The sequence below is a fragment of the Galeopterus variegatus genome, unplaced genomic scaffold (assembly GCF_000696425.1).
Source record: "Galeopterus variegatus unplaced genomic scaffold, G_variegatus-3.0.2 Scaffold950, whole genome shotgun sequence".
Lineage (NCBI taxonomy): Eukaryota > Metazoa > Chordata > Mammalia > Dermoptera > Cynocephalidae > Galeopterus > Galeopterus variegatus.
The window spans coordinates 141478-157904 of NW_007727061.1; the positions used below are offsets into that span (position 1 = coordinate 141478).

The 16427-nt window shown below is 39.2% G+C and overlaps 1 protein-coding gene across 2 annotated transcripts in view; it reads right to left on the reverse strand.

The window, feature by feature from the left end:
• The window catches only part of ZBTB10 (zinc finger and BTB domain containing 10), a 36624-nt gene that overhangs the window by 18805 nt on the left and 1392 nt on the right, over nt 1-16427 (reverse strand). Inside the window, exons 1-2 of one of the 2 annotated variants that reach the window (XM_008573671.1) lie at nt 15469-16005; nt 3319-4204 (exon numbers count right to left, since the gene is read on the reverse strand). In XM_008573671.1, coding sequence (XP_008571893.1) covers nt 3319-4204; nt 15469-15921 — 1339 coding nt within the window. In that variant the 5' untranslated portion in view covers nt 15922-16005. Of the gene's footprint in view, nt 1-3318; nt 4205-15468; nt 16006-16427 lie in introns of those variants that run through there. The other variant, XM_008573672.1, reaches the window with a different exon arrangement.

Genomic DNA, 16427 nt, shown 5'->3' on the forward strand with positions numbered 1-16427 from the left:
TTCACTGAACATTTTTCTACTGTTCTCAATAAGGAATTAAAGCATAACCAATGAAGTAGGGGTTCATAAAAATGTTTAAATGTCTTTTAACAAGAGACTAATTTCTAAAAAGACAGGGATCTACTAGTTTAGTGGTTAATCACAAGGTTTTAATGTGAGACAGTCCTAAATATGAAATCTGACTCTCTCTACTTTTACTAGCTGAATGACCTTGGGAAAGGCCTTAACCTTCGTAAACACAGGCCTACTGTGTTCTATATTGGTCAGAACTTGCCAGGAGAGTTGAGTCAATTCTGTGTATTCACAAGGTGGGAGGAACAGCACATAGCCTAGAAAAACATGACTCCAGAGGAATTTTTTAAATGTCTAACATTTGAAGGGTTATCGAGTAGATTAGAGGGATTAGGCTGGATTCAGATTATACTGCTCAAAATGGGAGAATTAGGAAGTTATGAAGCAGCAAATTTTGGCTCAATATAAAATGACTTCCTAATAATCAGAGTCACCCTATACTGGTATAGGTTGCTTAAGAAAGTAGTATTTATTCAAACAAAAAAGTCAGGCTGGGGCTGGATCATCTATCTAGCATTTGGTAGAAAGTACACAGCACTGGAAAACTAATATAAATAACGTCAATAGTCTTTCCCAACCTTATGGGGAATTGAGATGACCATGATAATGTTTGTGGCTTTATGCTTGTCACTTAATTTTCATAATAATCCTATAAAATAAGCACCATTATTTTAAAGATGAGAAAACTGAGGACAAGAGTTTAACTTAATTTTTAATTTGATCATGGTCTCACAGTGGGTAAGTGGCAGAGCTGATTTTCAAATCCATTATGTCTGACTCAATTTGGGCTCTTTCCACTATATCAGAGGATCTCATCTTGACTCCTAGTAGAATCACCTGTAGAACTTTAAAAAATTCCAACATCCAGACCACAACGCATACCAATTAAATTGGAATCCCTAGGAGAGAGAGCCAAGCATCACGGCCTGTAATGCTCCTAGGTGATTCCAACATGCAGCCATGACTAAGAACCAGTGCTATATACCAAGGGTTGGCAATAAAGTTTTACTGGAATACACCCATATTCATTTGTTTACATACTGCTTTCATGCTACAAATGGTAGAGTTGAGTAGTTAATTTTATGGCCTGCAAAAGCTGAAAATATTTACTGTTTTTAGCCCTTTGCATTAAAAATTTGCCAACTCCTGGCTCTATTATCACATTACACCCTAACCATAATACTCATAAACCCCATTTTCTGCTGCTGAATGAGGTTGGAATTTAGAAGCACTACAGTTGGAATACAGCACATATCACTAATAAAACAAAAAGTGCGAGTTGGGCTGGCCCAGTGGCACACTGGAGAGTGCGCCGCTTGGGAGTGTGGCGGCGCTCCCGCCGAGGGTTCGGATCCCATGTGGAGACCGGTTCCGCTCACTGGCTGAGCGCGGTGCGGGCGCAACACTGAGGGTTGCGATCCCATTGCTGGTCAGTAAAAAAGACAAAAAAAGGAAAAAAAAAAAAAGTGTGAGTTAAGCAAGGCTCATCAGATACCAAAGTGTTATCAATGACATAAAGTTACCTTTTATAAGATGTAAGAGATAAACTGAAAACATATTAGACTACCAATAATTTCCAGTAGACCTAGTCTATCAATGCAACCATGTTTAGGGGCTGCTTGCTAACATAATGGCTAGTTATGTTTTTTGGAAAGTATGCATTGCGGTTCAATATTAATGCTTTGCTTTTCTTTCAACTACTCTAATTATATGTGGTATTAATTTTAAGAAAGGGGTTAGCTCTGTTTAGTTTTGCCAATCACCTATCCAAAAGATCTGCTTATTCCTTCAAGAAAAATTGTGTGTGTGTGTGTGTGTGTGTGTGTATATTTAAAAACACTACAGGGTTCCCACCATATTGTTAAAAAAGGAATAATCCATGTAACAGAAAAAAAAATGTAGCTTTAATCTGAGAATCCTATCAAGGTCTTCTGTACTGAGAATTAAGTCAAAACGAAGTGCTAGGTAAGGAATCTATCTACCTTAAATACTTTAATGAAACCGCCTTGGGGTTTTTATTGCTAAAAACTTTATAAAGTACAAGAAAAAAGATCAGCAAATAGGGCTGGTTGGTTAGCTCAGCTGGTTACAGCGTGGTGTTGATAACACCAAGGTCCAGGGTTGCATGCCTAATTGCCAGCCAACAGCCAAAAAAAATTAGCAAATAGTATTCATTATACAGACACGCTGATTTTCTTTTAAAGTAAAATTTCTACTGGTGAAAACTAACGCAAATATAAAAAGCCAGAGGAACCATTTCACAGAATTACTAAGGCATTTTGCCCTCTGGGAACTAAAGACAATGATTCTTTTTAACAGAAAAGTAGCCCATCCACAGATGACCACCATCATATAAATCAGACACTGAACAGTTTCAGCGTTCTTAAAGTAAAACAAGCATTAAATAGTACATAAGTATGAGAATAGTGCACAAGCCAGGAGTATGCATAGGAAAACTAAAACCCACTGAGCTGCTCCTTCAAATAAAGTTAGGCACAGTCAGATTAAAGGTAAAGAAAAGTTTCAAATCTATTTACTCTTTAGTAATGGTCTTCCAACCCCACTTTAAAAAAATTCCCACCACCAATGTAACATGCTAAACTTCTTATATACATTCTTTTGGGAATATATCGAAGAGGCCTCTCAACTAATGCAAAGGAGAATGAAAATTAGAAGGTGACAGTGGACAAACTTAAAATACTCCAGCTTCTGTAAGATTTGTAGTGAGAACAGCAGCTCTATATAAATTAGAATCTTAATTTGCAAAATTCTGTAGACACTTAAATATGTTTAAAAACAACAACAAAAAAAGAGGTTAACTAGGTCTTAAAAATGTCCCAAAATGACAAAGTGATAATATATTACAAGTAAAGATTCTATCTTTCCCAGGACTGAGTGTAAAATACTGAGCATAGAGGCTAAAGATCAGGAGAGTCAAAGAATTGCATATGCAATGAAGTCCACATTCCTTAACAATATATGCAATGTCTGGTTATTTTTACAGCATTTGAGAAATCCACATACACATGTCTAACGAAAAGACAAAGAAAATATACCAAAAATGTTATGTGTCTGAGTGATTTTACCCCCTCCTATTGTAAACATTCAAATCTAGTATTGCTTGTGTACATATAGTTTCATAACAAAATTTTTTCAATTAAAAAATATACTTTAAAAATATACGTTAAAATATCCAACTAAAATTAGAATGAAAACTAAGATATCTTGGTATTGTACGATATTTACCTGGTTCTTCCTTGATGAGTAGCGTATTTTCTTCTGGATAGGCAACAGGTGGCTGCATCACTGAGCAATCTTCTAAATTTGTTTCATTATTGGGTGGTATATTATAAATAAATCTCTTTGTAGTTTGGTTTTTTCTCCTTGTTTTGCCAGTCTCTTGAATGCCCTGGGAGCCCATATTATTCCAAATAAACACTTTTGTTTGACCTTGAGATTCATTTTCGGCCAATTCAGTAGAACCATCCTGGACCCAACTACTGTCATTCATTTGGTAGTTTTCTATTTGGCCCTCGTCGACATTACCATCATTTTCAATTTTTACATTACTTGCCAAATTGGTAAGATTCCGTGTTGCCCAAAAACTGGCAATTTTTTGATCCCGTGATGAAGACAGACCATCTCTATTAACTGGTTTTCTATTATTATAGTCCACAACTACAGACTCTGGAGCTTCTGATTTAATGCTTATATTTAAGGCATCTTTAATGAAATTTCGGCAAGTTTGAACAACTTCACTCATTTGAAGATAGCTGGCCACTGTCATCACTTCAATGGCATTTTGGCTTGTGAGCACCAGGTTACCAGAATACAAGAAGTCCAAGATGACTGAAAAACCTTGAACTGCAGCAATATCTAAATGGGTAGTATTGTTTTGGTTAGGGCTTTCTTTGTTTGAAAAGCAATATAAAGTCTTAAAGAAACGGCTGCCTGCAACCAGGATGTTCTTGTGAGCTTTAAAGATCTTTCCGCTCACCACAATGCTGACATCACAAAGAATACCTTTCTTTCTCTGTTCATTTAGTTGTCGAAGAAGTTGATAGCAATAAGAGTTCTCATTTGGCCTACTATTAAAGTCACAGTACCCCTCCTCTGATGGTATTTCTGACTCCTGTAATTGGATGGAAAACATTTAGATTAAATTTTATTTACTTTTTAAAACCCCAAACCAAGGTAACAAGTATCATCAAAATAAGTTTTTAAAAAGCACTAATCAAATATACTAATATGTGAATAATCATTATGTATTCTAAGATGAAAGTATTCATCATCCCAAATATTGAAAGGAATGGAGTGAGATGTGATACAACCCAATGCTATTATAAGAAAAACCAAATACTCTCACTGAGGATCAGCAGGATGTTATTTAAAAAATAACATTTAAGTCATTTTATTCAAATATAAGCTAAGGATATGAATTGAGAATTACTTCAAATTCAACTAAAAAGAACAATTGTTTTCATAAGAAAAGAAACTTGTTTATAGGAATCAAATTAGTTTACTTTATCTCTAACTGATAGAAAAGTAGCAGTCTCCTCTCTGGTTAAACTTAAAATATCTAAGTTACAATATGCTGGGCATATCACCCTATGTAACACTCTTAAAAAGGTAAATTTTAAGTCTTGGCAAACAATGAAATCAAATAGTATAGAACAATGAAGTTAATTAAATCTAACTAGAGATAAAGTTAAGACCCTAAGGGGAAAATGTGCTTCAACTATAGGAATATCCAGTTAAACAATTTCTCAATCAACTTTTTTTTTTTTTCCCTTCCTTTTTTGTCTTTTTTCGTGACCAGCAACGGATCGCAACCCTCAGTGTCGCGCCCGCACCGGACCGGGACCGGCAACGGGATCGCACCCTCGGTGTTGCGCCCACACCTCGCTCAGCCAGTGAGCGGGAACCGGTCTGTATGTGGGATCCGAACCCTCGGCGGGAGCGCCGCCACGCTCCCAAGCGGCTCACTGTAGCAGTGCGCCACCGGGCCGGCCCTCAATCAACTTTTAAAATCCCTTCTATCTCTTTAAGATCATAAATAGTGTAAACTCTAAGGTAACTTAAGATTCCTGAATTCAAAATTCTTAATGTTTATAAATTTTGCCTTTTATCAATCATTCATTATAGTTCATTTAGCATCACTCAAGTTAAGGTAATTTCCTATAGGACAATTAAGACTGTGTGATACAACAGTAAGAATAAAGAGTATGGCACACTGTTTAATGACTATGCTAAAAAACTGAAGTAATCATTTTTTTCCCCTGCAAGAGAAAAACTGCTTAGACATTTCTAGTAGAAAGGATGACTGAAAATGCTGACCTTATGTAAGTGTTAAAATTTTTCATATTTTCTTTGGCACAAAATATTAACTTAAATGTAGGCCACTTCTATAAAATAATGCACATATATATTGCATTTCTATAAAATAATGCACAAATATATTCAGATCTATGATTTTATGAGCATAGAGAAAAACATGGAAAGATACATACTAGAGTGTGAACATGTTGAAAGGACTGATACACCTGGAGTGAAGAGAGGAAGGGGTGTAGGGAAGACAGGACTGCAAAAGAATTCTCACAGAAACAACATTTTTTCTTTTTTTTTTTTTTGGTGGCTGGCTGGTACATGAAACATTTTAAACAGTGCATTCCTAAACAATCACAAAACCCTATTTAATCCAATCAGGGTATGGCTAGATTATAAAAATATTGTCTTTACTTCTGAGTCCTGGTCACAGTCCATCTAAGAATTTCTGTGCTGCTTCCAGGTATGAGAAGTCACATGAAAGAACTAAAATTGTAGAATTTCACCTTCAGTGTTTCACAGGGATAAAGGAACAATATGAATAATTCTGCAAATCTGGGGTATATGATCACTACAGAATGAAGTCACTCATGGGTTCAGATCCCCATACTACCCAGTTGCCAAAAAAAAAACACCAACCAAAACAACCCCCCAAAAGTACTAATGGAATAGAATGAAATCTCACTTTCCATTGACCCTTAGCAGCCTCCCCATCCCTTCCTACTGCCTAAGGGGCATAATGCCCTTATATTATAACAACCCCCCAAAATGTGTCTTAAATGAGCTAATTTTTCCTACTAGAAAAACACCCAGGGCCGGCCCAGTGGCGCACTGCTACAGTGCACCACTTGGGAGTGCGGTGGCGCTCCCGCCGAGGGTTCGGATCCCACATACAGACCGGTTCCCGCTCACTGGCTGAGCGAGGTGTGGGCGCAGCACCGAGGGTTGCGATCCCGTTGCCGGTCCCGGTCTGGTACGGGCGCAACACTGAGGGTTGCGATCTGTTGCCGGACATGAAAAAAGACAAAAAAAAGGAAAAAAAAACAAAAAAAAACGCCCAATGCTCGGCAAAAACTGGTAATCAGGATGGATAAAGCTATCAAAACTAATACATTCATGAGCACCCCCAAATTTTTGCTTTTGGGGAATGAGGGAAAAGTAAGGTTTTTTTTTTTTTTGTTGTTTGTTTGTTTGTTTGTTTGTTTGTTTTACAGCCAGTGAGCTAACCAGCCATCCCTATATAGGATCCGAACCCATGGCCTTGGTGTTATCAGCACCACACTCTCCTGAGTGAGCCACAGGCCGGCCCAGAAGTAAGGTTTTAAAAGGAGTTGTTTTATTTAACTTAAGATCTTGTATATAACGCTGGCTGGTTAGTCAAGTGGTTAGAGCACAGCCTTATAATGCCATAGTACAGGTTTGGTTCCACATACTGGCCGGCCACCAAAAAAACAAAACAAGGGGCTGGCCCACGGCTCACTTGAGAGAGTGTGGTGCTGAAAACACCAAGGCCACAGGTTCAGATCCCTATATAGGAATGGCCAGTTAGCTCACTTAGAAGAGCAGGGTGCTGACAACACCAAGTCAAGAGTTAAGATCACCTTACCGGTCATCTTGTTTTAAAAAAAAAAAAAAAACCATCTTGTATATAAACCAGTATGTTGTGTAATTTCAAACTACTTAGCAAATGGGAATGAAAATATTAAGGACTTGTGTGAACATATAAAGAACTAAAATAATACTAAAATGCCTACAATAATTTCTACAGTATAACTTTCCATAAAAGCATCTTACTGTTTTACTTGGTCTCCCCCTTTTGAGACTACTAGAATACATTTTAAAAATTAATTTGTCTAAGCTCTCTACAGAAAATTCTGAACATGAAAGAGGAATCTTTAGTGCAGGCCTGACACTAAGCTTTATTATGCATGATGTACCTGAACAGCAAGCTTGTTTGGTTCAAAATTCTATCTAATAGACACTGCAGTAAAAGTATAAATACGTGGAAGAAGCAAAATTTTATTTTTATTTATTTATTTATTTTTTAAAAAGATGACCGGTAAGGGGATCTTAACCCTTGACTTGGTGTTGTCAGCACCACGCTCACCCAGTGAGCAAACCGGCCATCCCTATATGGGATCCGAACCGTGGCCTTGGTGTTATCAGCACCACACTCTCCCGAGTGAGCCACAGGCCAGCCCAGAAGCAAAATTTTAAACACTCAATAAAATTTGGCAGTGCATCTGCGAAGAGTTTGTAGAAGCAGTAAATTAGCTTTTACACGTCAAGAAATTGCCTAAAGTTTATAAATCAAGCAGTTGAAAACACTTCAAGGAGGTGGCTATGTCTAACTGTAGCAGTCATCCTAGGCTATGGTCACTGTGTCCTGAATTTTCTGGGCCAGTCCCAAATTGTAGGATTCTCTGCCTTTATCATACATACCACATGTCCTAATTTTTAAAAATAACTCAAGACAGGGCCAGCCCGTGGCTCACTTGGGAGAGTGCGGTGCTGATAACACCAAAGCCATGGGTTCGGATCCTATATAGGGATGGCCGGTTTGCTCACTGGCTGAGCGTGATGCTGACAACACCAAGCCAAGGGTTAAGATCCCCTTACCAGTAATCTTTATAAAAAAAAATAAAAATAAAAATAAAAAATAACTCAAGACAAAAGCCTATCCACCAAAATATATTCCCCCCTTCTATTTTTACACAAACTATACAAATCAAACACTATCCAATCCTCATTACTATTGTATGAAAACATTAATATCTCCTGCCTTTACAAGGAACACCAGCAATTTTTCACTACTGATTAAAAGCACTATGTTGTGTTTGTAGCAACTATTAAATATGCCCTTCAAAATGAAGGGTTTCCCAGTCAAGAGTCTGTGTACTCTCCAAGGAGATTATTATTTGAGGATTTGGGTAAAAGAACTAAATAAGCACACAGCACTAAAATAAATTGCCAATATTATTTCCTGAACCAAATAAATTAAGAAATTCTTAGTACTAGAAACAAAACCTTAAAGTAGGTCCCTAGTAACTGCAGGGATCTCTTTGGTTCCTTTCTTTAATGCTCTATGTCCACTGTTAGTATATTGGTAACACTAGGTATCACTGATAGGTTAAAAAAAAAAAATACTGGTGAAGTGGTTTAAGTATTTCCCTAACTGGTTTTCTGAAATGTAGGAACTTTTTCTATCTACTTTCCCAAACAGGAAAACACAATTTAGTCCAAACATTAGTCTAAACTGGTTAAACAAGGATATTTTAAGAAAATGGACATTCACAGACTTAAATATAAAGTCTGGAATTTTTTTTATTTGTGAAGATGCACAAAAATAAAATCACAAGTTTAATCTGGATGAAACCTTAGAATCAAATCTTCCAAAATTTAGAAAATATAGAAAAGTGTCCATTTAGTTAAAGTCCTCATGACCTATTCAGATTTATTTCAAAAAAACAAATACCTTAGGAAAAAAAAGCTTGAAAAATCTTAACTTTACTTATTTATTTAGTAAGCATTGATTGAGTGCCTACTTTAGCCAGGACCTACACTGGGAACCAAAATGATTTAGTTTCTAATGTTAAGTTATTGCTAGTGGGTGAGATTCTTAAGGTACTAAAAAGTATACACGAGGGTGTTAGCAGAGAGGAGGTGTATCTAATACAATTTTTTTGGAGGGGAAAGGACGCTTTTTGGAAGGAGAACTGGGCAGAGCTTTAAACGATACAAGAGTGAAATAGGAGGATGAGCATTCTAAGCAAATGAGACTGCATGGGACTGACCAGTTAGCTCAACTGGTTGGACTATGGTGCACATCAAAGTCAAGGGTTCAGAGGACAGGCCAGGCACCAAAAAAAAAACAAAAACAAAAAAATCGACTGCACCAAAAAAGAACCTAAGGTGGTCTACAGAATCCTTAGAATTCCAGATTTACAGAGAACTTCAAAGTGATTTTGCCCATGGAATGCAAATGTGCCCTTATGCACATTTTTCAGAGGTAAATGTCCATCACTTTCATCATAGTTATAAAAGAGATGCGAATCTCCCAAAAGATTAAGAACCACTGCTATAGGCACCTAACAGAGCTTTTAAAAGCAGAGAGTGATTTGACTGGATTAGCAGACAGAAGAAAGATGACTGTGGCATCAATGTGGAGGATTAATATCAGGGACTAAGACTGCAGATACTGTAACCAGTTGGGAAGGTACTGTTAACAACAGTGCAACATATTTGCAAGAAACAAGAACCTTAACTAGGGAAGATAGATAATGTTAACTGGGGGTGGGGCAGGGCCTGAAAAATATTTGAAAGGTAAAATCAGAACTTGACTGATGTTGCTCAGGCCAGCCACAAAAAAAAAAAAAAAAAAAAAAAAAAAACCTAACGAACAAACTTGACTGCTGTAACAGATGTAAGGTGGGGGGAGGGGGGTAAAAAAAATCATAAGAGTCTTCAGCATTCTACCTTGGGGAACTAGATAATGCTGCCAACTTGCAGAGAATACAAGACCATCACCCTGTCCTCTCACCCTTCTGTGGAGGAGAGGGAGAGAAACTACCTTCAGTTGAAAGTAATACTACAAATTTCAAACAGCTCATCTGTAGTCAATCCAGTAATGATAGGAAAATTCAATTTAGCTAAAAATCAACAAGTAATTAGTATTTACTTCCCTACTCAGAATTACAGCCCTTTTCCGATAAATGGATTAGCAGAAAAAACATTTCCAACACAAACATCAAAGTGTCGACTAAAAGCATTAAAAACATCAAAATCTTTATATTACTTTTGCTATAGGAACCCACTGGAAGAGAATATTGAAAGAATAAAGACATTAACTTCCACTTCCAAATCTGAATTTCAGGAAAAACAAGTTCAATTTATAGAATATGAGGACAAACAAGGCTATAGCAAATGTGATGCCAAATCAACACCTAATGGTACTGCCATAGTTGGCAGAGAAAGACAGAAAGGTCTCCTTTGCAGTCTCTGATCACCTCTCTGATGTACTTGAGTGATGGCACCCTCCCTTGTGGCTTAAGTACTATCACCAGGAATTCTAATTCTGTAAGGAGGGGGCAGGGTACACTTCAGGTGATTATAACATACAGCCAACCAGCTCTCTCCTCAAATTCTAAACCCACAGACACACTACACAGGTGCCTCTATACAGCAACGCTACACACGTGATCATGATTCTCCCCTGCTTAAAACTGCTATTGTTGCCCATTTGTTAAAGGAATAAAATGCAATCTTTTTAGCATGACGAGAGCTACTCAATGTGAAGTTTTTCTAGCTATTCAAATCTGATTTTTCATCCTGCTCAAACTATCCATTTCTTTCAGATAGATCAAGACACGGTTTTTCATATTACTCATGCTGCTTCCAACTGCAGTGCCCAGAATGCCCGTCCCTCCCTGGTCAACACCTATTTTAATTTAACACAATTAATTAAGTTCAAGAGCCAGTTCTGGGGCTGGCTGGTAGGGCAGTTGGTTAGAGCACAGCCTTATAATACATAAGGTCACCGGGGGCTCAGATCCCCCCTACCTAAGAGCCAGTTCTGTGAGCCAGTTCTACAAGCTTCTTCCAACCTTTGCAGGTAGAACTGATCATTCCCTTCCTTTAATGTCTTCAAGGACCCTGAACACACTTTTACCATGGTATCTGTATCATTTTATTGTCATGTCTCTCCTTACTAGACTACAAGTTCCTTGAGGGCAGAGAAGATGTATTATTGACAAGTTTAGCCTCAGTACCTTGTTTCTACTTAATATAGGTAAATTTAATAGGGAGAAAGAAGCCTATCCTAGCTACACAATAAGGTATGATCAGACATACTACCAAAATTTTGACAAACACAAGGGAAATGAATCAGCTCTTACTCAAACACAATGAATGAATGAATGAATTATAATAATTACTACTCAATAAGAATTTAATAAGCCATAGGCTCATCTATTTCTCCTTCTCAGTGAAAGGTCTTCCAGACTTTCTCCCTAAATTGTTAAAAACAACCAACTAACCAACCTTTAAGCCTTATTTTTGCCAAAAGCAAAGAAGGGTGGTAAATTTGCCTCACCTTCTGTTTGCTCCAGCTGCTGACATCAACTATTACAACTAGTAAATTTCAATTAGGTCACTGGTCAGAATTCACTATTTAATTTCTGGAAAGGTTAACTAAATTGACAACAATACATTTTGGTACATGTTTTAGGCTTATTAAGTTAGAAAGAATTGACAAATATGTGATTTGGGCTACGAAAATTTCATAACTGGGTCTGAACCAAGATATAATGGTAATCAGTGTTACTAAAGCAACTTTCGAGTGCTGTGGGCCAAATGGTCAAATCCTGAATGAACTAATAATCACTGAAATTGACTGAACATATAGCCAGTTGTTACTCAAAATAAAACTATAAATTGGGGCCGGCCCGGTGGCGCACTCTGTAGAGTGCGGCGCTTGGGAGCGTGGCGGCGCTCCCGCCAAGGGTTCAGATCCCAGTCCGCTCACTGGTTGAGCGCGGTGCGGGTGCGACACCGAGGGCTGCGATCCAGTTGCCGGTTGTGGTACGGGCGCGACACTGAGGGTTGTGATCCCATTACCGGTCACGAAAAAACACACACAAAAAAGGAAAAAAAAACTATAAATTGTCCCTCACATCCTTACAAATACAGGAATTATCTCTGAAATAGAAGTCTCAGAATACAGATTGAAGAAGCATGTTTAAAAAGATTCTTCCAAGCTGGCTGGTTAGCTCAGTTGGTTAAAGCATGGTGTTATAACATCAAGTTGACATCAAGGGTGTGAATCCCCTTACTGGCCAAAAATAAATAAAAAGACTCTCCCATGAACTTTAATAACAAAGTCCAATTAACAGATGAATATCAAACTTTGGTCACCACCAAGATATTAACGAGAAGACTTTTATTATTTATAGAAAGCATAAGAAAGAAAAGTAGCTCCTCCACCCCAAAAGTAACCCTTAGTGACATACTAAGATTTGGCCTCTTTTTATTTAAAAAAAAAAAAAAAAAAAAAAAAAAAGGCAACCTTCTTTAAAAGAAAAATAATAATGGAGAAAATAAAAGGAATGAACTACCCCTAGCCTCAAACTGAATTTCAGCCTGAAGAGTTCCAGAACTCAATGTTTTTAAAAGAAAGCTAGTGCAAGATACTCTTTTTGAAGCTGAAAAAAAGTGCACGTATGATGAGAAACAGGGTCAGAATGTTCAAAGAATCTGATGGCCAAAGTCTCTGAAGATATAAAAAGGGGAACTGGTTTGCTATCTAAAATCAAGAGTAATTCCATGAGTGAAAGTAGCTTCAAAACTGATAAAACTGGTGACACTGAGATATGAAGGACCAGGCCACTGAAAAACACCTTGTTACAGATAGTTACCTGTGATAAAAATAATAATGATAATAAATAATGGCTATTATGTACTAAATGACTATGTGGTGGCACACATATAATACACATGAGGAAATGAGAAGTTTACTAATCGGCCTACCAAGAAACTAGAGAATTAGGACCCAGGTCCCCCTGACCTTAAATTAAGCCCAAGAATGCTCTTACAGTCTGTGTTATACTGCCTCCTACAGGTAATCAAAGGCTACAGGGAAACAAAAAAAAATTAAATTCTGCCCAAAGGAATAAGACAAATCAGGAATCTATCACTTATATTAATACCAAAACATATGTAGGTGGTCCCTAGGGTCCATAGCAAGATATCCACAAAATTAATTAAGGTTAGAATAAAACTAGAGAAATGTTTACGATCAAATTAAAATGGAAACACTCCAAATCCAATCAAGGGACCAATATATAGTCCTAAAACAAACAGGATTTACTAAATTGTATTGTCCCCAATCTAATGTCCTAGAAAAAAGGAGATGTCCTGCACATTATATTAAAGGGGAATTTCAAGGGGAGAAAGGGGAAGAGAGGGATAGTTTGGAGGTCAAATTTGGTAAATGTTTTACCTAGGAATGAAATTCCCTGATCCAGATATATGCCTGAGAAGTATACACCTGTACTAAGTATACCATAAGGTTATCCAATGAATTCCTCTTCCTCTGATTTCAGGTTCACTAACCAGCTAATTATAATTTGCATTCCCATCTAGACTTGCTTACAGGGAAAGACTATGCTGATAAGAGAAAGGAGTCCACTGTAGATAAGAAAATTCATTCCAATTGCCTTTTTAATTTTGTCTAAATAACCAACCTACCATTATTTGGAAGATTAAAATTTTATTTTCACAATTTCCCCACCTCCATCACCTTGATAACTTCAGGAATACATTAGTTAACCCTTTAAAGCCTTAGATTCCTCTTCTGCAAAATGGGAACAAAAACGAATACTTTGCTAAGTAAAATAAATGTGCTTGGCACACAGAAAACAAGGTAATGTTAGTTCTATCTCACTTCATTGCCCAAGCTCACAAAGCTAGTAACCGCAGAAAGCTGAGATCTGAACCCAGATTTATTCCAAACCCATTCTTTTTCCATTATGACATTCTTTATAGACTCTAGTCTCAGTTGTCACCCAGGACTTAGGACAATTTACTTAATCTTTTGGGGCCTTATATCTTTTTTTTTTTTTTTAAGTTGACCAGTAAGGGGATCTTAACCCTTGACTTGGTGTTGTCAGCACCACGCTCTCCCAAGTGAGCTAACCGGCCATCCCTATATGGGATCCGAACTTGGTGTTACCAGCACCACACTCTCCCGAGTGAGCCACGGGCCGGGGCCTTATATCTTTAAATGACCTTCCTTCTAGGGCTTACGCAACTAAAATTTGTGTTCTCCTCCCAAAAACTATTGCATTGTCCACTGGGAAAAAAAATAACCCTATGCTTTAAAGTTAAAGCCCTAACTTCTAAGAAAGTTCCGTGCTGTGTGTGTGTGTGGGGGGGGGGTGTTACTGGTGTGCCTAACTCCATTGTAAGTGTGCTGAACGGCAGGATCACTCTAATAAACAATACACAGAGGGGCTAATGCCTGAGAGTTGACTATCTAAAATCAAAGACTGGCTGTCAATACTAAAGAATTAACTCCATCCACCACCACGGGTTGTCTAAAAGTCATAAAAAGAACTGATCAACATCAGTTTGGCTTGAAAAGGTATATCAAAATGGTAAAGCTACTACAATCGTCAGGCTAGAAATGTTAAAACAAGGACTAAGAACTAAAGTACAGCTTACTTGTTTTGTAACTAATGACATGATTTTCAAGGAGTTTGTTAAATAAATTCCCTACCAGTCCAAATCAACTACTTGATACAAATACCTTCACATTAAACATTTCCAAAAAGTACTTAATGTAAGAAACTTTTCGAAAATGGAAGATATATAGAAAATCTCAGAACAAATCTGGGTAGAAGTAAACAAGTAAAAACTACAATAATTTATCAAAAGCAAGCCTTGGTAAGAAAGTTCAACAAGTTCAACAGAGATGAAATTAGTAAAATGTTTCACTAGATAAAGGAGTGTTATCTAAATAGCTTCCCCTACATTTACATACTGCTCTCTTATTTTACATTATCGATCTGATATAAGGAATTTTTTAGTCTGGCTATTTTCCTGAAAAGGGTAGCGTCAAAGGTTAAGGGAACTGTTTAATCCATTCTTCAGGGTTGCCAGATTTGACTTCCACAAGCATACTGAATGTCTATTAACTTAAGGCAGCTTCCCTAAAATCACAGCGAATAAAAATTGACCGCAAAGTCAACCTTTTAGGTTAAAACCTTCAATCTCACTTTCTCAAACTTTCTTTTTGATTCGATCTGATGAGCAAAGAAATCTGAGTCATAAAAATAAAACAAATTCAGCGCTACAATTAGAAAATTGTCACTCCATCATCCCCCCCCCCCCCCCCCCCCCCAACACATACACAACTTTTGAAAACTTGTTCCCAAGCTTTCTAACCCCCCACGCTTAAGTTCCCGGCACCGCTCTCAACTGGAACGACGCCTTCACCCAGGAAAATGTTTTTTTCAAAAGCTGCTAAACCTTCCCCCAAAAGATCTCAATAAGTAGGAACAGGATATACCGTACCTGGGCGTTGGCTTCGTGGAGTTTGTGCTCAGTAGAGACGTGGTGCCTCAGCAGAAGGGTTTTCTTGTAGTTGCGGGTCCCTCGCGAAAGCTCATCGTGCCCCACCTGGGGAAGGTCCACACTTCCCCCATCCTCGGGGGTCTTCTGGCACCAGCCGCAAGACATAAGGCCGGTATCCTTGGAATACCGCAGCCAAGGAAAGTCCTTGAGCCAGGAGGTCTGGAAGGAGCACTGTAGCTTCTGCATTAGGGACTTGGGCCGCGCGAGCGGGAAGTGCTGGACAGTCTCTCCTTCGCCAGCTCCCACACCGCTGCCCTCCACGTCGTCCCCGCCATCGCCACCCGACCGCCTGCTGCTGCTGCAGCTGCCGCCCTCCGCCCCGCTGCCGTCGCCCAGGCTCGCCCCCTCCTCCTCGTCCTCAGTGCTGTCGCTCAGGGACGCGCCGTCCTGCATCAACTCCTTCCCCTCCAGCGCGTCCAGCTCCAGATCCACAGCCGCCGGCCCTCGCCCATTGAAATGCCTCAGGGGCCACGCCGAGGTCTCGGGGCGGCCGCGGCTATTGCCATTGTTGCCGAGACCCCCGCCGCCGCCGCCTCCTCGGAAGGCCAGAGTCCGACGGTTCCTTTCCGCTAGCAGGGGGCCCCCCGCGCCACCGCCGCCCAGTGAGGTGGGGCCGCCCGCGTCCTGGGGGTGCAGCAACTCCTTGGTTTCCTCGGTGGCAGCGGCCGCCCCAGCGGAGGCCTCCAGGTCTTGGGGCTCCAGGCCCTCCAATTCCACTTCCTCGTCGGCCCCCCGCCCATTGGGCTGCTGAAGCGCGGGCGGCGCTGGCGGCGGTGGCTGCCTTGGCTGGGGCTGCGGAGGCCAAGCCGCGGCCTCCCCGCCAGCGTTATTGTTCGCGGAACCGCCGCTACTGGCGGTGACCAACCCGCCTCCTCGGAACGCCAGCGTCCTGCGGTTCG